Source organism: Mobula birostris, chromosome 22 (assembly GCF_030028105.1).
Source record: "Mobula birostris isolate sMobBir1 chromosome 22, sMobBir1.hap1, whole genome shotgun sequence".
Classification (NCBI taxonomy): Eukaryota; Metazoa; Chordata; class Chondrichthyes; order Myliobatiformes; family Myliobatidae; genus Mobula; species Mobula birostris.
The window spans coordinates 53,506,710-53,533,225 of NC_092391.1; the positions used below are offsets into that span (position 1 = coordinate 53,506,710).

At 44.9% G+C, this 26,516-nt stretch overlaps 1 protein-coding gene across 2 annotated transcripts in view; it reads left to right on the top strand.

The window, feature by feature from the left end:
* stx2b (syntaxin 2b) overlaps positions 1–26,516 on the top strand; it is a 126,162-nt gene that overhangs the window by 45,227 nt on the left and 54,419 nt on the right. For both annotated transcript variants that reach the window (XM_072240782.1, XM_072240783.1), the window contains exons 5-6: positions 9,901–9,974; positions 12,711–12,819. In XM_072240782.1, the coding sequence (XP_072096883.1) occupies positions 9,901–9,974; positions 12,711–12,819 (183 nt within the window). The remainder of the gene's footprint in view (positions 1–9,900; positions 9,975–12,710; positions 12,820–26,516) is intronic.

The window sequence follows — 26,516 nt, forward strand, 5'->3', positions numbered from 1 at the left end:
CTTAAAGGACGAACAAGTACACCTTTGGTTGGACCCAGAGAGGCTGCTGCGACCATGCGTACCGCCATCTTACCGGAAGGTGCTGAAAAAAATTGTAACCTTGTGGTTAGGAGCCACCCCTTCACAGCTCCAGTGACTCAACTAAGTTGCATATAGTTCTGGTTGCCCTACTCTAGGAAGGATGTTGAGGCTTTGGAGAGGGTGCAGAAGAGGTTTTCCAGGATGCTGTCTGGTTTAGAGGGCATGTGCTATCATGAGAGGCTGGATAAACTTGGGTTTTCTTTGGAGCACCAGAGGCAGAGGGGAGATCTCCTAAAGGTTTATAAGATTATGAGAGGCATAGATAGAGTAGACGAGGAACTATCTTTTTTTTTCCCCCGCAGTAGAAATGTCGAATACCAGAGGGCATGCATTGAGGTGAGAGGGGGTAGGTTCAAGGGGGATGTGAGGAGTAAGTTTTTTACTCAGAGTGGTGGATGTCTGGAATGTGCTGCCTGGTCTGGTGGTGGAGGCAAATACATTAGAGGCTTTTAAGAGACGTTTGGATAGGCACATGAATGTAAGGAAGATGGAGGGATACGGACGTGGTATAGGTGGAAGGGATTAGCGTTTAGATGTTTTTGATTTGCTTTTTAGCTGGTTCAGCACAACTCTGTGGGTCAAATGTTCCTGTACTAAACCGTTTTAATGTTTTATGTTCAAGTTCAGTCCTGACCTTCGGCACTGCACCAGCATATGTCGTGAAATTTGTAAACTTAGTGGCAGCAGTACAATGCAATACACATAATCTAGGAAAAAATAAGTAAATCATTTACAATAGGTATCCGTTAGTCTCGTGAGACCATGGATTTGCGCCTTAGAAGGTTTCCAGGGCGCAGGCCTGGACAAAATTGTATGGAAGACCAGCAGTTGCCCATGGTGCAAGTCTCTCCTCTCCACGCCACCGATGTTGTCAAAGGGAAGGGCACTAGGGCCGATACAGCTTGGCACCGGTGTCGTTGCAGAGCAATGTGTGGTTAAGTGCCTTGCTCAAGGACACAACATGTTGCCTCAGCTGAGGCTCGAACAAGCGACCTTCAGATCACTAGACTAACGCCTGAACCACTTGGCCACGTGCCATATCATTTACAATAAGTGTGTGTGTTTGTGTGTGTGTGTGTATATACATATATATACACACACACACACACACACACACATTAAATAGTTAAATGAAAAATAGTGCACAAGCAAATAATAGAAGTGAGGTGGTGTTCATGGGTTCAATTTCCATTTAGGAGTTGGATGGCAGAGGGAGGAAGCTGTTCCTGAGTCACTGAGTGTGTGCCTTCAGGCTCTGTACCTCCATCCCAATGGTAATAGTGTGAAGAGGGCATGTCCTGGGTGATTGTGGTCCTTAATGATGGACGCCACCTTTTGGAGGCACTGCTCCTTGAGGATGTCTTGGATACTATGGAGGCTAGTGCCCAAGATAGAGCAGACTAATTTTACAACTTCCTGTAGCTTCTTTCGATCCTGTACAGTAGGCCCCCCTCCCCAATACCAGACAGTGATGCAGCCTGTTAGAATGCTCTCCATGGTACATCTGTAGAAGTTTTCGAACATCTTGGGTGACAAACCAAATCTTCTCTATCTCCTAATGAAATATAGCCACTGACTTGCCTTCTTTATAGCTGTATCGATATTTTGGGACCAGGTTAATTCTTCAGAGATCTTGACACCCAGGAACTTGAATCACTTCTGATCCCTCTATGAGGATTGGTTCATGTTTCCTCCCTACCCTTTCTGAAGTACACAATCAGCACTTTGGTCTTACTGACGTTGAGTGCAAGGTCGTTGCTTCAGTACCACTCAACTAGCCGGTATATCTCTCTTCCGTACACCCTCTCATCTCCATCTGAGAATCTGCCAACAGTAATTGTATCATCAGTGAATTTGTAGATGGCAATTGAGCTATGTCTAGCCACAGGCATGGGAGTAGAGAGAGTAGAGCAGTGGGCTAAGCACACATCCCTGAGGTGTACCAGTATTGATCGTCAGCGAGGAGGAATTATTTATACTGTTCCACCCAGATTGTGGCCTTTTGGTTATGAAGTAAGGATTCAATTGCAGAGGGAGGAACAGAGACCCAGGTTCGATCACGACTGTAGAAATGGTGGTGTTAAATGAGCTATAGACAACAAACAGCATCCTGACATAGGTGTTTGTATTGGCCCGGTAACCTAAGGCCGTGTGAAGAGTCATTGAGGTTGCGTCTGCTGTAGACCTATTGTGGCGAAAGGCAAATTGCAATGGGTCCAGGTCCTTGCTGAGGCAGTAGTTGATTTTGGCCATGACCAACCTCTCAATGCATTTCATCACTGTAGATGTGAGTGCTATTGGATGATTGTCACTGAGGCAGCTCACCTTGCTCTTCTTGGACATTGGTATAATTGTCGCCCTTTTGAAGCAGGTTGGAACTTCTGACCATAGCAATGAGAGGTTGAAAACGTCCTTGAATACACCTGCCAGTTGGTTGGCACAAGTTTTCAGAGCCTAACCAGGTATTCCATTGGAGCTTCCCGCCTTTCGAGGGTTCACCCTTCTGAAAGACATCTTGACATTGGCCTCAGAGATGGAGATCACAGGATCACTGGGTGAGGCAGGGATCTTCACAGTTGTGGCTATATTCTCCCTTTCAAAGCAGGCATAGAAGATGTTGAGCTTGTCTGGTAGTGAAGCATCACTGCCATTCGTGCTATTGGGTTTCACTTTGTAGGAAGTAATGTCCTGCGACCCCTGCCAGGGTTGACGTGTATCCAATGTCACCTCCAACCTTGCTCGGAATTGTTTCTTCTTGACAGATCCAGTGGTGGTAATCTGGACACTCTTCGGAAGTCAAGAATAAGGCATAAAACTTGGTGGTCACAGTTGTTTTGTGGAATGTTACAAGAGCAAAGAATGAAAAATGAAGGAAAGAAAACAAACAAAGAAAAAGACTAGTTGTGGTTGTTTTACAGAGACTAGAGTAAACATTCCAGTGATAACAATTAACTATGAAATAGCCAGATTCAAGTTCAAAGTACATTTATTATCAAACTATGTATACACTATACAACCTTGAGGTTCGTCTCCTTACAGGCAGCTACAATACAAAGAAACCCAAAAGTACTCATAAAGAAAAAGACAGACAAACACTCAATGTGCAAAGAGGAAAGTTGGGCAAACAGTAAAAGTAAGCAAATAGCATTCAGAATAAAAGTAAGTCTATAGAAATGAACCTGAAGCAGGCCACAGCCTTGGCCTCAATTCAGCACAGAGCTGAGTAAACTTAACGGAGCAGCAAGCAGAATCAGCCCAGCACCCTGCCCTTTCAATCCATCTGACCTGGTGATTAAATCGTCCAAACATCAGGCTGTTCCTCGGACTAGGACCTGGGCCCTGTTGCATTGATATGTTCTGGGCCTGGAACCTGCCACAATGTTTTGGCCCATTCCAAATCGGCCTGGCACTTAGATTGATCAAACCTCACTCTCAGTGTGTCCCCTGCTGCAGAAAAACGATAGCTTCTGGAAAATACACTATTCTACAATTGCTATACATCTTACTGAGCAATTACATGTGTGGTTTAGCTACTAGGCTTGGCGGAACAGTTTCTACCCACAGGAGAAGGTGCAAAGGCGGGTTACTGACACTTTAAAGCTAGTTGCTCCAGGAGATGGAGCTCATCAGCTGTTGGCAGCTCATCTAGGAGAAGGAAAACTGATCTCAAACCTCCGCTGCCTTACAGCCCTACCTACTCATGGGGAAGGCTTTGGAAGTCAACCCCGAGGGAAAAATCCAGAGCTGGAGTCCCTAAGGCAGTCCTACTTTGAGTTCAAATGCTGACTGGTAACTCCTACAAAGTTTCTGGTCTCTGCCACTCCTTTGGATTATCAGATTAGTGGAGAGGGGGAGCCTGCTACACAGGCAACAACTTGCTTTCCATATTGTACTTCCTGGCTTGTATGTCAACTACATGTACAACTAGGAAGATGCATCCATGGTCAACTTCGACTAGCAGAGGGCCTCCAAAAGCAATTACACATATATAGGTGATGATATAAAAACATGCATTGGAAGGTTAAACTTCAAGGGAAATACTAGAAAAGTAATGATTCGGATGCAACACACACGAGTTTGTGTCTCCCCCCCCCCCCCAAATGCTTTGCTGGTGTCCCACATTTAATTATTTAGTGATGCAGTGTGGTGTGGGCCCTTGCATCCCTTCCATATAACCACCCCAGCATCCCCCAATGACACAGCAACCCACCGATTTAACCCTAACCTAATCACAGAACAATTTATAATAACCTACCCAGTATGTCTTTGGACTGTGGGAGGACTCTGGCGAAAACCCACACATTCCATGGGGAGGACGTGCAGAGACTCCTTACGGACAATGCAGGAATTGAACTCCGAATTCCAGGGTGCCCCACGCTGTAATAGTGTTTTGCTAACCACTAAGCCCATCCCAGAAGCGGTGAGGAATTTACCCCAAAGGAGGGTAATGCCAGTGGGGAATTGGGAAGAATGTGTGAGAGAATGAGCTCCAGGGACAGCAGCAAATGTAGAGGGGGGAATGGGTTTGTGCCCCTGATGGTGGACCTGATGGTTTCTTTGTGACAGCAGTACAATGCAATACATAATAATTGGAAAAAAAAACAACTGAATTACAGTAAATATAGATACATATAAAATAGTTAAATCAGTAGTTTAAAAACAAAAATAAGGAGTGAGGTAGTGTTCGTGGGTTCAATGTCCATTCAGAAATCAGATAAGAGTGGAAGAAGCTGTTCCTGAATCGTTGAGTATTTGTCTTCAGGCGTCTATGCCTTCTTCCTGATGGTAGCAATGAGAACAATGGGTTGATGGCGGTCTTAAATGATGGCATCACTTTTTGAGGCCTCACTCATTGAAGCTGTCCTGGGTACATGCTCGGCATAGCTTTGTTGGCCGAAGGGCCTGTATTGTGCTGTAGGTTTTCTATGTTTCTGTTTAACTCGTAAAACCTATTGGCTGTACTAGTGATGACTTGGGTGGTGAATACTTATGCAATCAATTATTTTGTGTTTTATATTTGTAACGTAGATCACTTTGAAGAGATGAGTTTTCACTTTGACACGAAAGAGTTTTTTTCGGTTGATCAGTGTCAGAAAAGTCAAATTAAATCCACTGTGATTCAATGTTGTAAAACAATAAAATATGATAACTTCCGGGGGGGGGGGAATACTTTTTATAGGCACTGTAGATTGATTGTATGTTCATAAAGTGACACTCAGCACGGATGTCTGTACATACGGTAGAGTCACCTTAGAGACAGATGATAAAGTAGTGGTGGTTGGGGTTGGTGGTGGAGAGGTGAGTTAAGTTAGTGGACGGAGGTGCTGATCAGCCTTACTGCTGCTTGGGGAAAGTAACTGGTTTTGAGTCTGGTGGTCCTGGTGTGGATGGAATGTAGCCTCCTCCCTGTTGGTAGTGGGACGAACAGTTCATGAGCAGGGTGGATGGGATCCTTAATGATGTCACTGACCCTTCTCCTAGCATCTTTCTCTATATATATCCTTAATGTTGGATAGGCTGGTGCCAGTGATGTGTTAGGCAGCTTTGACTTCCTGTTGAAGAGCCTTTCTGTCCGCCACAGTGCGATGCAGTGATGCAGCTTGTTTGGATGCTCTCCACTACACATCTGTAGAATGATGTGAGTATAGATGTGTGTAAAGTGTTGATGAACTCCTCAGATTGGATTCCATTCCTTGGGTTCTTGTATTCAGCAGGATGGAGCTATCACAGCGTGGCTACTGAGCTCCCTGAGCCTGTTGACCTAAGTTATTCCATCATTGTTTGAGGTTTGATTCTTGTCCAAGTTTCCAATCTACTGTACGCTTGCCTTAAATCTGCCATGTCCTGCCTCCTTTGTCCTATCAAACTGCTATGGTAGTGTTAACATTACGCTTTACAATGCCAGCTTACTTTCTACCTGTTATGCAGTTGGCATTTCGGGCAGTAATGAAAGTTCTCCATCTCTGGTAGTGTTCAGGGCTTCCTTCATTGTGTCACTAGTTTCTTTCTCTATTCTCAGTCATGCAAATTCCCAGGTGGAGACTGAGGAATACCATCGCAGTCAGATGTAGGAGGATTCAAGGATGGGAGCTCAACATTCAGGGATATTCAATATTCAGGAGGGATAGACATGAAAGAAAAGGAGGTGGGGTAGCATTGCTGGTTAGAGAGGAAATTAACGCAATAGAAAGGAAGGACATTAGCTGGGAGGATGTGGAATCGATATGGGTAGAGCTGCATAATACTAAGGGGCAGAAAACGCTGGTGGGAGTTGTGTACAGGCCACCTAACAGTAGTAGTGAGGTTGGGAATGGTATTAAACAGGAAATTAGAAATGCATGCAATAAAGGAACAGCAGTTATAATGGGTGACTTCAATCTACATATAGATTGGGTGAACCAAATTGGTAAAGGTGCTGAGGAAGAGAGTTTCTTGGAATGTATGCGGGATGGTTTTTTGAACCAACGTGTCGAGGAACCAACTACAGAGCAGGCTATTCTAGACTGGGTATTGAGCAATGAGAAAGGGTTAATTAGCAATCTTGTCGTGAGAGGCCCCTTGGGTAAGAGTGACCATAATATGGTGGAATCCTTCATTAAGATGGAGAGTGACATAGTTAATTCAGAAACAAAGGTTCTGAACTTAAAGAAGGATAACTTTGAAGGTATGAGATGTGAATTAGCTAAGATAGACTGGCAGATGACACTTAAAGGGTTGACGGTGGATATGCAATGGCAAGCATTTAAAGGTTGCATGGGTGAACTACAACAATTGTTCATCCCAGTTTGGCAAAAGAATAAATCAGGGAAGGTAGTGCACCTGTGGCTGACAAGGGAAATTAGGGATAGTATCAATTCCAAAGAAGAAGCATACAAATTAGCCAGAAAATGTGACTCACCTCAGGACTGGGAGAAATTCAGAGTCCAGCAGAGGAGGACAAAGGGCTTAATTAGGAAAGGGAAAAAAGATTATGAGAGGAAACTGGCAGGGAACATTAAAACTGACTGTAAAAGCTTTTATAGATATGTGAAAAGAAAAAGATTGGTTAAGAAAAATGTAGGTCCCCTACAGACAGAAACAGGTGAATTGATTGTGGGGAGCAAGGACATGGCAGACGAATTGAATAACTACTTTGGTTCTGTCTTCACGAAGGAGGACAGAAATAATCTTCCGGAAATAGTAGGGGACAGAGGGTCCAGTGAGATGGAGGAACTGAGGGAAATACATGTTAGTAGGAAAGTGGTGTTAGGTAAATTGAAGGGATTAAAGGCAGATAAATCCCCAGGGCCAGATGGTCTGCATCCCAGAGTGCTTAAGGAAGTAGCCCAAGAAATAGTGGATGCATTAGTGATAATTTTTCAAAACTCTTTAGATTCTGGACCAGTTCCTGAGGATTGGAGGGTGGCTAATGTAACCTCACTTTTTAAAAAAGGAGGGAGAGAGAAACTGGGGAATTATAGACCGGTTAGCCTGATGGGGAAAATGCTAGAGTCAGTTATCAAAGATGTGATAACAGCACATTTGAAAAACGGTGATATCATCGGACAAAGTCAGCATGGATTTGTGAAAGGAAAATCATGTCTGACGAATCTCAGAAATTTTTGAGGATGTAACTAGTAGAGTGGATAGGGGAGAACCAGTGGATGTGGTATATTTGGATTTTCAAAAGGCTTTTGACAAGGTCCCACACAGGATATTAGCGTGCAAACTTAAAGCACACGGTATTGGGGGGTAAGGTATTGATGTGGATAGAGAATTGGTTGGCAGACAGGAAGCAAAGAGTGGGAATAAATGGGACCTTTTCAGAATGGCAGGCAGTGACTAGTGAGGTACCGCAAGGCTCAGTGCTGGGACCCCAGTTGTTTACAATATATATTAATGACTTAGATGAGGGAATTAAATGCAGCATCTCCAAGTTTGCGGATGACACGAAGCTGGGCGGCAGTGTTAGCTGTGAGGAGGATGCTAAAAGGATGCAGGGTGACTTGGATAGGTTAGGTGAGTGGGCAAATTCGCGGCAGATGCAATTTAATGTGGATAAATGTGAGGTTATCCACTTTGGTAGCAAAAGCAGGAAAACAGATTATTATTTGAATGGTGGCCGATTAGGAAAAAGGGAGGTGCGACGAGACCTGGGTGTCATTATACACCAGTCATTGAAAGTGGGCATGCAGGTACAGCAGGCGGTGAAAAAGGCGAATGGTATGCTGGCATTCATAGCAAGAGGATTCGAGTACAGGAGCAGGGAGGTACTACAGTTGTACAAGGCCTTGGTGAGACCACACCTGGAGTATTGTGTGCAGTTTTGGTCCCCTAGTCTGAGGAAAGACATCCTTGCCATTGAGGGAGTACAAAGAAGGTTCACCAGATTGATTCCTGGGATGGCAGGACTTTCATATGATGAAAGACTGGATCGACTAGGCTTATATTCATTGGAATTTAGAAGATTGAGGGGGGATCTTATTGAAACATATAAAATCCTAAAAGGATTGGACAGGCTAGATGCAGGAAGATTGTTCCCAATGTTGGGGAAGTCCAGAACGAGGGGTCACAGTTTGAGGATAAAGGGGAAGCCTTTTAGGACCGAGATGAAGAAAAACTTCTTCACACAGAGAGTGGTGAATCTGTGGAATTCTCTGCCACAGGAAACAGTTGAGGCCAGCTCATTGGCTATATTTAAGAAGGAGTTAGATATGGCCCTGGTGGCTAAAGGGATCAGGTAGGATCCCTGGTATGGAGGGAAGGCTGGTACAGGGTTCTGAGTTGGATAATCAGCCATGATCATACTGAATGGCGGTGCAGGCTCGAAGGGCCAAATGGCCTACTCCTTCATCTATTTTCTATGTTTCTATGCTGTTTCTTTTACAATTTTGTTTTACCAGCCAGGGTTATTAGCCCTGAGCTGAACCCTTGAACCAGGAGGACTGGTGGACCACTCATTGACCTGTTTGGCATGGGTGATCCTACCAAGAGCCCTGACTCCAGCCAACATAGCTCACCAGGTCATTCAGGCATGCAGACTATTGGGATTCACTTCCTGCTATTGTCTGTAAGGAATTAGTATGCTCTCGTCATGACCAGGTGGGTTTCCTCCCACATTCCAAAGACGTAAAGGTTAGGGTTGGTGTGTTGTGGGAGTGCTATGTTGATGGTGGAAACATGGTGACACTTGTGGGCTGCCCCCAGCACTTTCTTGGACTGTGGTCACTGAAGTAAACGTGTTTCATTGTATGTTTCAGTTTTTTGACATATATGTTTGAATTTCAAAGTATATTTATTTATGTCACCTTTACAGCCCTGAGATTCATTTTCTTACAGATAAATACAAAGAAACAAAAAATAGTTATAATAGAAAAGCAATAAATATCAAGAAGAAGAAGAAGAGTCCTTGAAAATGAGTCCATTGCTATAGGAACAGTTTATTGATGGGGCATGTGAAGATATCCCTTCTGGTTCAGGAGACTGATGGTTGAGGGGTAATAACTGTTCCTGAATCTGGTGGTATGGGTCCTGAGATCCTGTACATTCTTCCTGACGGCAGCAGTGAGAAGAGAGCATGACCTGGGTGGTGGGGGTCCCTGATGTTGGATGCTGCTTTCCTGCAACAGTGCTCCATGTAGATGTGCTCAATGGTGCAGAGGGCTTTACCCATTATGGACTGGTCTGCATCCACTTCTTTTTATAGGCTTTTTCATTCAAATAAAGCTATTCTTTAATCTTTATCAAGTTGTGATATGTCTGCCTGTACAGATGGGGTATTGATTTGACCTCCCTCTATCGTTAATGCCTGTGATTCTTGTATGTCATTTTCTATCCTAGATATAGAGCAGAGCATTAAAGATGAAGATGAAGAGAACCAAGGCTCAGTCGATTTAAGGATACGGAAAACCCAGGTACAGGAACATATTACCATAGTTGGTAGTTGGAGGTAGATACATCAGGGACATTTAAGACCCTCTTAGATGAGCACATGGATGAAAGAAAACTGTAGAACCATGTGGGAGGGAAGGATTAGATTAATTTCAGAGCAGGTTGAAAGGTCAGCACAGCATCGTGTGCTGAAGGCCAGCACTGTGCTGTAATGTTCTGTGTTCAAATGTGAACGGTGACAGTTTTGACCAGAGGGCACAGCCTCGGAATAAAGGGGCACAACTTTACAACAGAGGTGAGGGTGAATTTCTTTAATCAGAGAGTGGTGAATTCATTGCTACAGACGGCTGTGGATGCCAAGACATAGGGTATATTTAAAGTGGAGGTTGATAGGTTCTTGATTAGTCAGGGCATCACAGGTTACAGGGAGAACCAGAAGGGTGAGGTTGAGAGAGATAATAAATCAGCCATGATGGAATGGCAGAGCAGAGGACGCACCTGTGTCTTATAGTCTTTACACCCCACTCTCAGAGACAGAGGAGGGGTGTATACAGACCATAAGACATAGGAGCAGAATTAGGTCATTCAGTCCATCGAGTCTGCACTGTCATTACATCGTGGCTGACACCCTGACTGGTCAAGAACTTATAAACCTCTGCTTTAAATATACTCAATCACTTGACTTCCACAGATTCATCATCCTCTGGCTAAAGAAATTCCTCCTCATCTCTGTTCTAAAAGGATGTCCCTGCATTCAGAGGCTGTGCTGTCTGGTCCTAGGCTTAGATATTGGCCACAGTCCTGCTTGCATCCGGTGACGTGCTGATGTGACCATGTGCAGAAGTCTTACACCTGTATGCTCTGCAGGAGCTGTCGTTCTGTGTCCATTGGTTGAGGGGGGTGGTTGCAGGGGGAAGCGTTACTCTGCTTCAATTTCCCATTCTGGCCTCTTGCCTCTTCTCATCTGTCTTATCGCCTCCCCCGGGTTCCCCCTCCTCCTTCCCTTTCTCCCATGGTCCGCTCTCCTCTTCTATCAGATTCCTTCTTCTCCAGCCCTTTTCCTTTCCCATCTATTTCCTCCCAGCTTCTTACTTCATCCTCTCTCTCCCACCCACCTGTCTTCACCTATCATCTACAAGAGAAATTCTGCAGCTGCTGGAAATCTGAGCCACACACACAAAATGCTGCAGGGGCTCAGCAGGTCAGGCAGCATCAATGGAAAAGAGGTGCTCCCTTGTCCATTTGTCCCTCCCCACTGATCTCCCTCCTGGCTCTTACTCTTGCAAGTGGAACAAGTGCTACACCTGCCTCAACACCTCCTCCCTCACTACTTTTCAGGGCTGCAAACAGTCCTTTCAGGTGAGGCAACACTTCACCTGTGAGTCTGTTCCACTCATACTTTGTCCAGTGCTTCTGGTGTGGCCTCTGTATATCAGTAAGACCCGATGTAGATTGGAAGACTGCCTCGCTGAGCACCTACCCTCCACCTGCCAAAAGAATGTGGGATCTCCCAGTGACCATCCATTTTAATTGCAGTTCCCATTCCCATTCTGATATATCAATCCTTGGCCCCTGCTGTCGTGATGAGGCTGCAATCAGGTTGGAGGAACAATGCCTTATATTCCATCTGGGTAGCCTCCAACCTGATGGCATGAAGATCAATTTCTTGAACTTGCGGTAATGCTCCCTGTCTTCACTATTCCCCATCCCCCTTCGCCGTCACCCGCCCCCCATCGATGTCACCCGCCCCCCCTCGCTGTCCCCCATTTCCCTTTTTCCCTCCCTCACCTTATTTCCTTGCCTGACCATCACCTCCCTTTGATGCTCCTCCCCCTTTTCTCTTTCCTCTCCTTTCTCTCCTCTCCTATCAGATTCCCCCTTCTCCAGCCCTGTATCTCTTTCACCAATTTCCCAGCTCTTTATTTCACCCTTCCCCCACGACCACTCTGTAAATCTACTCATCTTTTTTCCCCAGTCCTGCTGAAGGGTATCGGCCCAAAATGTCGACTGTACTCTTTTCCATAGATGCTGCCTGGCCTGCTGAGCTCCTCCAGCGTTTTGTGTGTGTTTCTCTGGATTTCCAGCATCTGCAGAATCTCTTATGTTTAACATTGGTATATAGAGCTTGGGGGAATGATCTGTAATAGAAACTGCTGGGGGAAATGCTTCTGTTGTGAACTATCTTTGCATACAGTTCTGATCTCCCCACTGTGGGAAGGACGTTTGAGGCTTTGGAGAGGGTGCAGGAGGTTTACCAGGATGCTGCTATCGCAAGAGGCTGGATAAACTTGGATTGTTTTCTCTGGAGTGTCGGAGACTGAGGGGAGATCTGATGGAGGTTTATAAGGTTATGACAGCCATAGATAGAGTGGACAGGGAGTACCTGTTTCCCAAGGTTGAAGTGTCTAATACCAGAGGGCATGCATTAAAGGGGAGAGGGGGTCGGTTCAAAGGGGATGTGAAGGATACTTTTTTTTTAACTCAGTGGTGGATGCCTGGAATGCACTGCCTGGTGTGGTGGTAGAGACAAATACATTAGAGGCTTTTAAGAGACATTTGGATCAGCACATGGGCGTAAGGAAGATGGAGGGATATGGACATGGTGTCGGTAGGAGGGATTACTGTCTGGGTGTTTTTGATTTGCTTGTTAGCTGGTTCAGCACAACATTGTGGGCCGAATGGCCTGTTCCTGTGCTATACTGTTCTATGTCAGTGGTTGATGTGACTGTCCTGTTTAAACACCTCTCTTTTATTTTCAGCACTCAACGCTGTCCCGAAAGTTTGCCAACGTCATGACAGAGTACAACGAGATCCAGATATATTTCAGAGACCGCAGCAAAGGAAGGATTCAGCGTCAGCTGGAAATCAGTGAGTGAATCTAAATGAGCTGTTTCACTGATTCACCTTGGTAGCCCAATGCTATTACAGCTCGAGACGTTTTGGAGCTCAGTGTTCAATTCTGTAGGGAGTTCGTATGTTCTCCCCGTGATTGAATGGGTTTCTTCCTGCAGTCCAAAAACATACTGGTTAGTAGGTTAATTGGTCATTGTGAATTGGCCTGTGCACACTGGCCTTCATAAACCTAAGCACTGAGTACAGGAGATGGGATGTCATGTTGAAGCATCGGTGAGGCCTAATTTGGAGTGCAGGTTCGGTTACTGACTTACAGGAAAGTTGTAAATAAGGCTGAAAGAGTAAAGAGGAAATTTACAAGGACGTTGCTGAGTCTGGAAGGCCTGAGTTAGGAGGAAAGATTGACTAGGTTAGGACTGTATTCCTTGGAACGTAGAAGATTGAGGAGAGATTTGATAGAGGTATACAAAATTATACCACTGAGGTTGGATGGGACAACAACCAGAGGTCATGGGTTAAGGGTGAAAGGTGAAAAGTTTAAGGAGAACATGAGGGGAAACTCTTTCACTCAGAGAGTGGTAAGAGTGTGGAATGAGCTGCCAGCACAAGTGGTGGATGTGAGCTCGATTTCAATGCTTAAGAGAAGTTTGGATAGGTACATGAATGGTCATGGTGTGGAGGACTATGGTCCCAGTGCAGGTTAATAGGAGTAGGCAGTTTAAATGGTTTGGCATGGTCTAGGTGGGCTGAAGGGCCTGTTTCTGCATTGTACTGTTTCTATGACTCTATGATTGTATTAGTCTAGTGTTAATAGTTGGGTTTCTAAGTGGTGCAGCTCATTGGTTTGGACGGCCTGTTTTGCATTGTATTTCTAAATAAATAAACTGTCTTCACAGCAAGCATGACTTCTGAGTCCCCTCTTAAAAATGTCAGCGGAATTTAATGTTTAAAAAAGAGAAAAGCTAATGTCAGAATTCATAGAAAAGTGCAGCACAGGAACTGCTTCAGCCCACAGTACAGTGCCAGACTGATTAAATTAGCAATCAAATGTCCATCTAAACTAATCCCTCACACCTGGCATTGTCCATACCTTTCCATTCTCTGCATATTCATGTCCTCTCTAAGCCTCTTGAACACCTCTATTATATTTGCCTCCACCACCAGCCCATGCGGTGTATTTCAGGCAACTGGTCATTCTCTGTAACAATTCAACCATATACATGAATGTGGCCAAACAAAATAGCGTTCCTCTGGGGCCATGGTGCAAAACATTACAAGCAGCACACAGCACATATAATTATGAAAACAGAAAAATGTACAGTCACAAAAATATATAAAATATAATAATCTAGCCTGTCCCTGAGAGTCGGACGGTGCATGGGATGTTGTCCTAGAGCTACATTTCTACAGAACAAGCCTGAAGCAGTTCCTCATCTCGCTCAAGTACTGCCTCAGATGAAGGCTGTCCAGCTTGTTTCCCACTGAGTGAACACTGGAGATCAGCACCGATGAGAGGGGCCAGTCTCCAGCCCAGCCTGGAATCCAGTGAAACATAGCCTGCTCCAGCATTCACTTTCCTGGCGTCCGCCACAGGCAGCCATGAGGATGAGGTCCTGGTCTGCACAATAGCCAAAGCCTCATAGTTCCCCCCGCCGTGGGTTTGCCGTGAACCAGTGAATCCAACTCGCAGTATTCTACATGACCGATGTCCTACAGGGTCTTGCATTCAGAACAAAAACGCTGCTTCACCTCATAGTAGCTAGTCAAAATTAGTAATTAAATACCCAACTAAACTTATCCTTCTGCATATGCAATGCCCGTATCCCTCCTTTTCGTTAGATGTGTCGATCTAAGTGCCTCCATCACATCCGTCTCCACCACCAGCCCAGGCAACACCTTCCAGGCACCCACCACTCTCTATGTGTGTAAAAAAATAAATTTGCTCCACTCATCTCCTTTGAATTCCACCCCCCTACCACCTCACCTTAATTGCATGTCCTCTCGTGGTCCCAGAAGACATTCTACACGATCAGGAAAACTCACCAATGCCTCTACTTTCTGAGGAGGCTGGAGAGAGCTGGACTTTGCACATCTATACTCACATCATTCTACAGATGTGCAGGAGAGAGCATCCTGACAAGCTGCATCACTGCGCCGCATGGAAACTGCACTGCGGCGGACAGGAAGGCTCTACGATAGGTAGTCAAAACTGCCCGATGCATCACCAGCACCAGCCTACCTGCCATTAAGGACATGTATACAGAAAGGTGGTGGAAAAGGGCCAGTGGCATCATGAAGAATCCCACCCATCCTGCTCATGGACTGCTTGTTCCAGGCCCACCAAGGAGGAGGCTACATAGCTTCCACGCCAGGACCACCAGACTCAAAAACAGTTACTTTACACAAGCAGTAAGGCTGATCAACCCTTCTACCCACTACCCTACCCTTCCAAACCCCCAACCACCATTACTTTACCATTTCCTCTCAGAATCACCTTCTGTACAGACACTCCTGTGCCTCGTGTCACTTTTTGGACTTACAATCAATCTATGTATATAAGCTATCTTATACATTTATACTTATTTTCATTTTCTATTATTGGGTTCTTTATCTTATTGTGTTTTTTTTGTGCTGCATCAGATCTGGAGTAACAATTATTTTGTTCTCCTTTACACTTGTGTGCTGAAAATTACATTAAACAATCTTGAGTCTTGAATCTCTGGTATTGGACATTTCAACCCTAGGAACCAGATGCTCTCTGTCTACTCTATATATGGTTCTCATAATCTTATAAACCTCTATCACATCTCCCCTCAGCCTCTACCGTTCCAGAGAAAATAACCCAAGTTTGTCCAGTTTCTCTCTATCACAATGCTGAGGCTATGTCACTCACCTTGTGAAGGTGAACACTATGTTGCTGCTGAGGTAGAGATTGCTTGTGGATTCCCTGCCATTCACGCGGAAAAGCTCTGTGAAAGGCATTCAAATGCTAACGTTGTTGGTTGGCCATTGTATCTGACACAACATGATACCTGTGTGGGAGAGTTTTTAAGTGGAAAAGCCATTGCACTGGGGCAGTTCTACTCTCTCGACCTCGGAAGTCCAGATCCAGTGGTCCAGTTAAGACGGCCCTACCAAATGCGTACCACAGCTCACTTGGTAGTTAAAAAAGCAGAAAATTCGACTAAAAACAACTGGCCCAGGTGTGAGGTTGGATCGCTCTGGGTACCGAGAGGTGAAATTGGGACTGGGGCAGAGGAGATTTGATGTCCGTACAACTGGCCCAGGTTTGAGTTTGGATCTCTCTGGGCACCATGAGGAGAAATCGGGGCTGGGGCAGGGGAGATTGGATGCCCGTACAACTGGTCTGGGTTTGAGGTTGGATCTCTCTGGGCACCATGAGGAGAAATCAGGGCTGGGGCAGAGGAGATTGGATGCCCGTACAACTGGTCTGGGTTTGAGGTTGGATCTCTCTGGGCACCATGAGGAGAAAACGGGGCTGGAGCAGAGGAGATTCGATGCCCGTACAAATGGTCCAGGTTTGAGGTTGGATCACTCTGGGTACCATGAGGAGAAATCGGGGAGGAGATTCGATGCCCATACAGCTGGCCTGGGTGTGAGGTTGGATTGCTCTGGGCACCATGAGGAGAAATAGGGGAGGAGATTCGATGCCCGTACAGCTGGCCTGGGTGTGAAGTTGGATCACTCTGGGCGCCAAGATGATTTGAAAAACTTGATAGCAGATTTGGACTGGGTGGTGAAATCTGGACTCGGAAGCGAATTGCTGGGCAGCATGGTCTCGGCCCCAAGCCCTTCACAGTAGCCGGGTCTTAGTGTGGTATATGATCTGTGTTTAGACAATTCAAACGCCGGCCCAGATTGTAGGTGAGAGCTGATTTCACTTGCTCGCCACGATGTTCACTCCTCTCTCTAGGGCACCGAAACCTTTTGCTGTTCCAGTTTTTGGTCAATTTAAGTGCTGGTCCGGACAGACTGAAAAGACAGGGTGTCTGGATCCAAGCTGAGAGCCAGTTTCACTCATTCTCCGTGACAGTCACTCCTCTCTCTCTGTGGCGCTGAGACTAGGAAGACTGCCTGGGTGCTGTGCTCTGTGCTCACTAATATGATGAACTGATTAGTGAGGCTTTGGGCCTACTCTGGGGTTCGGGTCTGAGGTCTCAATTTGATTCGGATTGTTGTTGTTCATTTCAATTGTTTGCATGATCTGTACTTTTTTTTCCTTTCATTTGTGCATCAGGTGTTGGTCTTTTTATTTTTTTTTCTTTATTTGGGTTCTTTCAGGTTTCTTGCTTTGTGGCTACCTGTAAGCAAACAAATCTGAAGGTTGAATAATTTATGCATTCTTTTTTTGTAATTCAAATTTTTAAAAATTATTTATTCTTATTTTACAAAGCAGCACAGCATATCACAGAGAAGATGCAGTACAGCATATTTACACAGCCGTCCCATGACAGGAAAATAAGTAAAACTTAGAAACAGAAAGAAGTTGTAATTTAAGTTTAAATTAACATACAACCAAAATTGATCCCACGCTTCTTGCACTTTTCCCTCACTCTTAATTCTTCCCAACATGTGTTCATATGATGAAATCTTAATTATTTCCTCAGTCCATTCCTTCACAGTGGGACATCTGGGTTTTTTCCAGTTTTGCAATATAATTCTTGCAACTGTGATGAGACCCACCTTTACAATAGTAAATTTGTCATTGTTTACATTAGGTATCATTGTCCTATCACCCAGGAGACAAAGCCGTGGGCACAAGGGCAGTGTGGAACCCGACCAATTCCCCAACAGATCCAGAACTTTACACCAAAATGGACGAACCATGGAACACTCCCAAATCATGTGAAAATATGTGCCCACCTCATTTTTACATTTCCAGCATAAATTATTATCAGCAATCACCATTTTGTAAAGTCTAGTTGGTGTTCAATAATATCTGTGTGCTATCTTATACTGGATAAATTTCCCTTGTGCTTCCCTGATATGTCTACCCACATTTGAAAAAATATTTGACAACTCATTATCTTCAATATTGCTTCCAAGATCCTTCTGCCATATTACTTTGAGATTGTTACACAGTTCACCCACCGAGTGCCTGAACATTTTATAAAACACAGATGCTTTATGAACTTCCTGTGCTAATGGAAAGTATTCAGTTAAGGGGTTACTTTGTGGGTCACCGTTCTTGAATATGCTCCTAATGCAATGTCTTATTTGTAAATACTTCCAAAAATTCCCTTTATCTACAAAGTTACATTTCCTCTGCAAATCCACATATGACATAAAAATCCCATTCTCATTCTGTATTTACACCTTTCATCTTCCATTCTTTCCAGTACACCATTCTTTTCCCAATGCGTATCTCAAAGTTATTCCAGAGCAAGGAGTATAACTGGTTAAAATGTGACATTCTACGGGCTTTATGAATTGTACTCCGCACGCTCCTTGAGTGAAATAGTATAGGATTTAGATTAATCATGTTTTCCACATGTTGTGAGAGGATGTTAAGGGGAGAACGTGGTGCCGCCAGGCTTCGTTCTCTAATTACCCAATCTAAAGCAACATCAGCCCCGTCCCAATGTTTAGCTGACTTGGTCATTTCAAAGGATAATTTATATGCCCTGACATCTGCTAGACTGAGCCCACCCATGTCCCTGGACATACATCTTACTCATTTTAATTCTGGGCTGCTTCTTATCCCATAGAAAATCACTGATAACTTTGTTGTATTGCTTGTAGATCAAATCTGATATATTTAAAGGAAGCATCATATAAAGGTAGTTAAACTGAGGTGCTATGACCATTTTAACTACATTGATTTTACCCCAGAGTGACAGTCTCAGTGCCCCCCACCTATCCAGATTATTTCTTATCCTACTCAATAAAGGATCATAATTTAAAGTAATTATTTCATCCAAATTCTGACTGAGTTTGACCCCTAGATAATTTGTACATTCTTTGATAAATGTACGTTGAATTGAATTGCGTGGTCGTCACAAGCTGGGGTCTTCCATGGTTGTAGTAGATGACTATGACTTCTTCTGTGCCTTGTCATGTCCTTCGCTCTCCATGGAGCGTTGCAGAACCACCTTCCTGGCTGTTGGATCTCACTGTAGATCTCATCGAGCCAGTCTGCCAGAGCTGACTTCACATGCTGGGACAGGGATGTCCCTGTTGGCGAGATATAGAATATAGAATAGTACAGCACAGTACAGGCCCTTCGGCCCACAATGTTGTGCTGACCCTCAAACCCTGCCTCCCATATAAGCCCCCACCTTAGATTCCTCCATATACCTGTCTAGTAGTCTCTTAAACTTCACTAGTGTATCTGCCTCCACCACTGACTCAGGCAGTGCATTCCACGCACTAACCACTCTCTGAGTAAAAAACCTTCCTCTAATATCCCCCTTGAACTTCCCACCCCTTACCTCAAAGCCATGTCTTCTTGTACTGAGCAGTGGTGACCTGGGGAAGAGGCGCTGGCTATCCACTCTATCTATTCCTCTTATTATCTTGTACACCTCTATCATGTCTCCTCTCATCCTCCTTCTCTCCAAAGAGTAAAGCCCTAACTCCCTTAATCTCTGATCATAATGCATACTTTCTAAACCTGGCAGCATCCTGGTAAATCTCCTCTGTCCCCTTTCCAATGCTTCCACATCCTTCCTATAGTGAGGTGACCAGAACTGGACACAATACTCCAAGTGTGGCCTAACCAGAGTTTTATGGAGCTGCGTCATTACATCGCGACTCTCAAACTCTATCCCTCGACTTATGAAAGCTAACACCCCATAAGCTTTCTTAACTACCCTATCCACCTGTGAGGCAACTTTCAGGGATCTGTGGACATGTACCCCGAGATCCCTCTGCTCCTCCACACTACCAAGTATCCTGCCATTTACTTTGTACTCTGCCTTGGAGTTTGTCCTTGGAAAGTGTACCACCTCATACTTCTCCGGGTTGAACTCCATCTGCCACTTTTCAGCCCACTTCTGCATCCTATCAATGTCTCTCTGCAATCTTTGACAATCCTCTACACTATCTACAACACCACCAACCTTTGTGTCGTCTGCGAACTTGCCAACCCACCCTTCTACCCCCACATCCAGGTCGTTAATAAAAATCATGAAAAGTAGAGGCCCCAGAACAGATCCTTGTGGGACACCACTAGTCACAATCCTCCAATCTGAATGTACTCCCTCCACCACCACTCTCTGCCTTCTGCAGGCAAGCCAATTCTGAAACCACCTGGCCAAACTTCCCTGGATCCCATGCCTTCTAACTTTCTGAATAAGCCTACCGTGTGGAACCTTGTCAAATGCCTTGCTAAAATCCATATAGATCATATCCACTGCACTACCCTCATCTATATGCCTGGTCACCTCCTCAAAGAACTCTATCAGGCTTGTTAGACATGATCTGCCCTTCACAAAGCCATGCTGACTGTCCCTGATCAGACCATGATTCTCTAAATGTCTATAGATCCTATCTCTAAGAATCTTTTTCAACAGCTTTCCCACCACAAACATAAGGCTCACTGGTCTATAATTACCCGGACTATCCCTACTACCTTTTTTGAACAAGGGAACAACATTCGCCTCCTTCCAATCCTCCGGTACCATTCCCGTGGACAACGAGGACATAAAGATCCTAGCCAGAGGCTCAGCAATCTCTTCCCTCGCCTCGTGGAGCAGCCTGGGGAATATTCCGTCAGGCCCTGGGGACTTATCTGTCCTAATGTATTTTAACAACTCCAACACCTCCTCTCCCTTAATATCAACATGCTCCAGAACATTAGCCTCACTCATATTGTCCTCACCATCATCAAGTTCCCTCTCATTGGTGAATACCGAAGAGAAGTGTTCATTGAGGACCTTGCTCACTTCCACAGCCTCCAGGCACATCTTCCCACCCTTATCTCTAATCGGTCCTACCTTCACTCCTGTCATCCTTTTTCTCTTCACATAATTGAAGAATGCCTTGGGGTTTTCCTTTACCCTCCTCGCCAAGGCCTTCTCATGCCCCCTTCTTGCTCTTCTCAGCCCCTTCTTAAGCTACACACATAAAAGTTGCTGGTGAACGCAGCAGGCCAGGCAGCATCTCTAGGAAGAGGTGCAGTCGACGTTTCAGGCCAAGACCCTTCGTCAGGACTAACTGAAGGAAGAGTGAGTAAGGGATTTGAAAGTTGGAGGGGGAGGGGGAGATCCAAAATGATAGGAGAAGACAGGAGGGGGAGGGATGGAGCCAAGAGCTGGACAGGTGATTGGCAAAAGGGATACGAGAGGATCATGGGACAGGTGGTCTGGGAAGAAAGACGGGGGGGGGGCCCTTGCCCATCCCCTGGGTCCCCCCCCCCACCCCTTGTCTTTCTTCCCAGACCTCCTGTCCCATGATCCTCTCGTATCCCTTTTGCCTATCACCTGTCCAGCTCTTGGCTCTATTCCTCCCCCTCCTGTCTTCTCCTATCATTTTGGATCTCCCCCTCCCACTTTCAAATCCCTTACTCACTCTTCCTTCAGTTAGTCCTGACGAAGGGTCTCGGGCTGAAACGTCCACTGCACCTCTTCCTAGAGATGCTGCCTGGCCTGCTGCGTTCACCAGCAACTTTTATGTGTGTTGCTTGAATTTCCAGCATCTGCAGAATTCCTGTTGTTTGCCTTCTTAAGCTCCTTTCTTGTTTCCCTATATTCCTCAATGGACCCATCTGATCCTTGCTTCCTAAACCTCATGTATGCTGCCTTCTTCCACCTGACTAGATTTTCCACCTCACTTGTCACCCATGGTTCCTTCACCCTACCATTCTTTATCTTCCTCACCGGGACAAATTTATCCCTTACATCCCGCAAGAGATCTCTAATCATCCACCACATGTCCATAGTACATTTCCCTGCAAAAACATCATCCCAATTCACACCCGCAAGTTCTAGCCTTACAGCCTCATAATTTGCCTTTCCCCAATTAAAAATTTTCCTGTCCTCTTTGATTCTATCCTTTTCCATGATAATTATAAAGGCCAGGGAGCGGTGGTCACTGTCCCCCAGATGCTCACCCACTGAGAGATCTGTGACCTGACCTGGTTCATTACCCTTACCTGCTTTAGCCCCCAGTTAAAGTGGTGTACTAGGTTGTGGCTACTGTCAAATGCAAATGGCTACTTGGAGCCACAGGTGAGAGCTGAGTGTCCAGTGGGTTCCAAAGGTGAGTGATCTGCCCCAGAATGGACACAACAAGTCCCTTCACCAGAGGTGTTACCCTTTCCTGGACACCCCACACACTCCATTAACAACACAAATTCAGAGATAGCATTACCATGTAAAAGGATTCTAATGTAGGAAATTGCACTGAAATGAATTTAATTTTATTTGGGGATACATTGCAGAACAAGCACTTCAGTCCCTTCGAACCGTGCTGTCCAGCAACCCACTGATTTAACCCTAGCCAAATCACTGAATAATTTACGATGGTCAAATAACCTACCAACTGGTATGTCTGAAACCGGAGCACCCAGAGAAGACCCATGCATTCCACGGGGAGGACATGGAAATTGAACTCCAAAATCCATCCTGAGCTGTAACTGCATCTTGCTAATGGCTGCACTACTGTGGTGCCAAAGGACGATGGGCTGAATGGACTGGCAAAGCTGGAATGTTCCCATGAGAGCCGTGGGCTGGCAGAGGGTAGTGTCATTTCAAAGGGGGTTTTGGATTAACATGCTACAGTCTCGTCTCTGTGTTTATTGGTCAGCTCTTGGCCCATGTGTGTTACACACACAAAATGAAGAGGAACTTATCAGGTCTGGCGGCATATATGGAGAGGAATAAAGAGTTGATATTTCGGGCTGAGACCCTTCATCAGGACAGGAAAGGAGGGGGGAAGAAGCCAGAATGAGGAGGTGAGGTGAGGGGAGTGGTAAGGAGTACAAGCACCTGCCCTAGTTAGTCAAAGTTTCATGGAAATCGATAAAAAAAAAAGTATTTTAAGAAAGACAAACTACAGTTTAAGTAACAAATTTTGTATTCAAGTGAAATGGAGAACAAGTGAGAACGCTATCAATATTACTCCAGTCCTATAAAACTGTGAATTAGTTCCTAATAGTTATCGACAGAGGAATTCATTCAGTTAATGCTGGCATCTTCATTTGATAGACTGTAAATGGACAAAATCACTATAGACACCTCATGCAGAAAATAGACTGCCTTCATGCAGTGCTTTCAACAATTGTATCCTCCAAACCTTCATTGTGGTTGTAACATTCAAGATGATTCAAATTCTTCAAAGTTCCTAAGTAGTGAAATCGCTTCATTTTCACCCTCGGCTGTTTCTGGCATCTCCAAGCCTGAATGCTTGAAACTGCAGTGAGCAAATCAGTTCCAAACTGTCTTGCTGCTTATTTCTCACCAACAATCAGTGACAAAACTCACTGCTTGTTGAACACAAACACACGCGACTGACGCTATTTAAAAACTGCTCACTCTAAGGAAGGTGTAGTGTCTAACAACCCCAAGTACATGTGACTGATGCCAGTTAGAAACTGTTTGGCAGCAGTCTTCTGTCCCAATTAAACAAAATGGATTCCGGCTTTTGTTTCAATTAGACTATAAGATGTCAGAACAGCATTAGGCCATTTGGCCCATTAAGTCTGCTCTGCCTCATTTTCCGCCTCAGTCCCAATCTCCTGCCTTCTCCCCGTATCCGTTCATGCACTGACTAATCAAGAATCTATCAACCTCTGCCCTAAGTGTACCTAAACACTTGGCCTCCACAGCCACCTGTGGCAACGAATTCTACAGATTCACCACTCTGGCTAAAGAAATTCTTCCTCATCTCCATTTTAAAAGAACACCCCTTTATTCTGAAGCTGTGCCCTCTGGTCTTAGACTCTCCCACCATAGGAAACAACCTCTCCACATCCACTCTATTGAGGCCTTTCAGCACTTGATAATTTCAATGAGGTTGCCCCTCATTCTTCTGAATTCCAGTGAATAGAAGCCCAAAACTAGAACTCCCAGTCAAGATGGCACCAGGGTACAATGTTCCTTCAGTTGGCATCTTTTGGATAGATCATGAAGCCATATATTTCAATTCTTTTATGTCTTTTACGTTTGTTTTTTGACTTGGATGTGATTCTGGAGCTGTTGGAGCCTGTGATTTGCTCCTTGGAGATCATTTAGGTGTTCCAGTGCTCTGCAGTCTCTGAGAGACTTCCAGGAGGTAGAGACAGCATGAGCAAACCTCATAGCAGGCAGGCTGCAAGCTGATGTTTGACTCATTTCACTGATTAATGCTTCCATTGTTCACTGATTAAAGCGACGAGGACAATTGAAACATCGAATCGAGTGCAGAAGTTTGGAGTTTGTTTGGGTGTTTCAGCACTCTGTAGTCTCTGTAAGGATTCCAGAAGATGGAGGCAGTGTGCGTGAACTTCATGGCAAGAAGCTTACGGGATGGGTGCAAGCCATTGTTCAACTCCGTTTCGCTGATTTAAACTTCTGTTGTCCGCTGATTAAAGCAGTGATGGAGATTGAAGCAACTAGGCGAGTGTGGAGAGTGAACGCTGGCTGCCTGTCTTTTGATCGCTCTGCTACGGAGAGGGAGAGGTCTGCCACTGTGCCCAGAGAGTGTTGCCCAGGTTTTCTGTGTTTGGAATGGCCTGTAGACTTTTTCCCAGTTGAATAGTTTTTTTTATATTCTGTGTTTTTCACCCTATCTTTCTTGTTTTTTTTGTGTGGGTAGGGGGATTTGGGTGTTGATGTGCCCGTTTTGGCGTTGTTTGTTTTTTTGTGTGGGCAGGGGGATGTTGTCGGTTGATGATTGTGCTGCTCTTCTTTCTGGGTTTCATGGCTACCCGGAAAAGGAGAACTTCAAGTTGTATACTTTGATAATAAATGGACCTTTGAAAACTATCAGGTGCTTCTCATATGACAAGCTGTTCAATCCTAGAATCATTTTGTGAATCTCCTTTGAACCCTGTCTAGCTTCAGCACATCCTTTCTAAGATAAGAGGCCCACATTTGCTCAATATACTCCAAGTGAGGCCTCACCAGTGCTTTATAAAGTCTCAATATTACGTCCTTTCTTTTGTATTCTAGTCCTCTTGAAATGAATGCTAACATTGATTGCATTTGGCTTCCTTGCCACTGACTCAACCTGAAAATTAACCTTTAAGGAATCCTGCACAAAGATTCCCAAGTCACTTTGTGCCACCATTTTTTGAATTTTCTCTCCATTTAGAAAATAGTATATGGTATTATTTCTTCTACCAAAGTGCGTGACCTGCACTTCCAACACTGTATTCCATCTGCCATTTCTTTGCCCATTCTAGTTTTTGTTCTTTAAGAATTGTCCCAAATAAGTAACTGGCCTGATCGACTGTACCTCTTCCTAGAGATGCTGCCTGGCCTGCTGCGTTCACCAGCAACTTTGATGTGTGTTGCCCCGATTGACCAATGGCCCAGTTAACTGGAGTCCACAGTATATTTAATCTAAAACTCCTAACTGTTTCTATTAGCTTTACTATAACATCCCAGGGGACAGGAACAGACAAGATAAAGATTTAGAATTCGGGGCCGGGGGTGTTTGGAAATTCTGACCGCGCATTCCACAAGGCCGAGATCACGAACACATAACAATGAGTCAGAATTACTTCAATAACTGTTAGCCTTCAATGTGAAAGCTTAATTTTTATATTCTTCACTGCCGTCTGCCAAAGGATTTCAGAATGACATATTAACTACTTCAGAGCAGCTTCTGGATGCGGGCTTTTGACCCAAAACATCAACAATTCCTTTTCTCACAACAACACTGCTCGAGCCGCTGAGTTCCTCCAGCACATTTTGTTGCTCAAACAGCTGGAACTTCTCCAATATAATCGTCCTTTGAGCTGGCAGAGGCATCCATTCAATGATGAGGGCCTGCAAGGATGTAACACTGAGGCTTTATAAAGCACTGGTGAGGCCTCACTTGGAGTATTGTGAGCGGTTTTGGGCCCCTTATCTTGGAAAGGATGTGCTGACACTGGAGAGGGTTCAAAGGAGGTTCATGAAAATGATTCCAGGATTAAACGGCTTGTCACGTGGAGCGTTTAATGGCTCTTGGCCTGTACTCACTGGAATTCAGAAGAATGAGGGGTGACCTAATTGAAACCTATCAAATGTTAAAAGGCCTTGAGTGGATGTGGAGAAGATGTTTCCTGTGGTGGGGGAGTCTAAGACCAGAGGACACAGACTCAGAATAGAGGGTCTTTTAGAATGGTGATGAGGAGGAATTTCTTTAGCCGGAGAGTGGTGAATCTGTGTCATTTGTTGTCGCAGGTGGCTACAGAGGCTAAGTCTTTAAGGCAGAGGTTGATAGATTCTTGATTGGTCAGGATTTGAAGGGATACGGGGAGAAGGCAGGAGATTGAGGCTGAGAGGGAGAATGGATCAGCCATGATGAAATGTGGAGCAGACTCAATGGGCGAAATGGCCCAATTCTGCTCCTATATCTTATGGTCTTTGTAAAACTGTAGTTAGGCTGAAACTAGAGTTGCATACATATCTGGTCACCTCGCTATAGGAAGGATGTTGAGGCTTTGGAGAGGGCGCAGGAGAGGTTTATCAGTGTTCTGCCTGGATTAGTGGGCATGTGCTATAGCGAGAGGTTGGATAAACTTAGGTTGTTTTTTCTGGAGCGCCAGAGGCTGAGGGGAG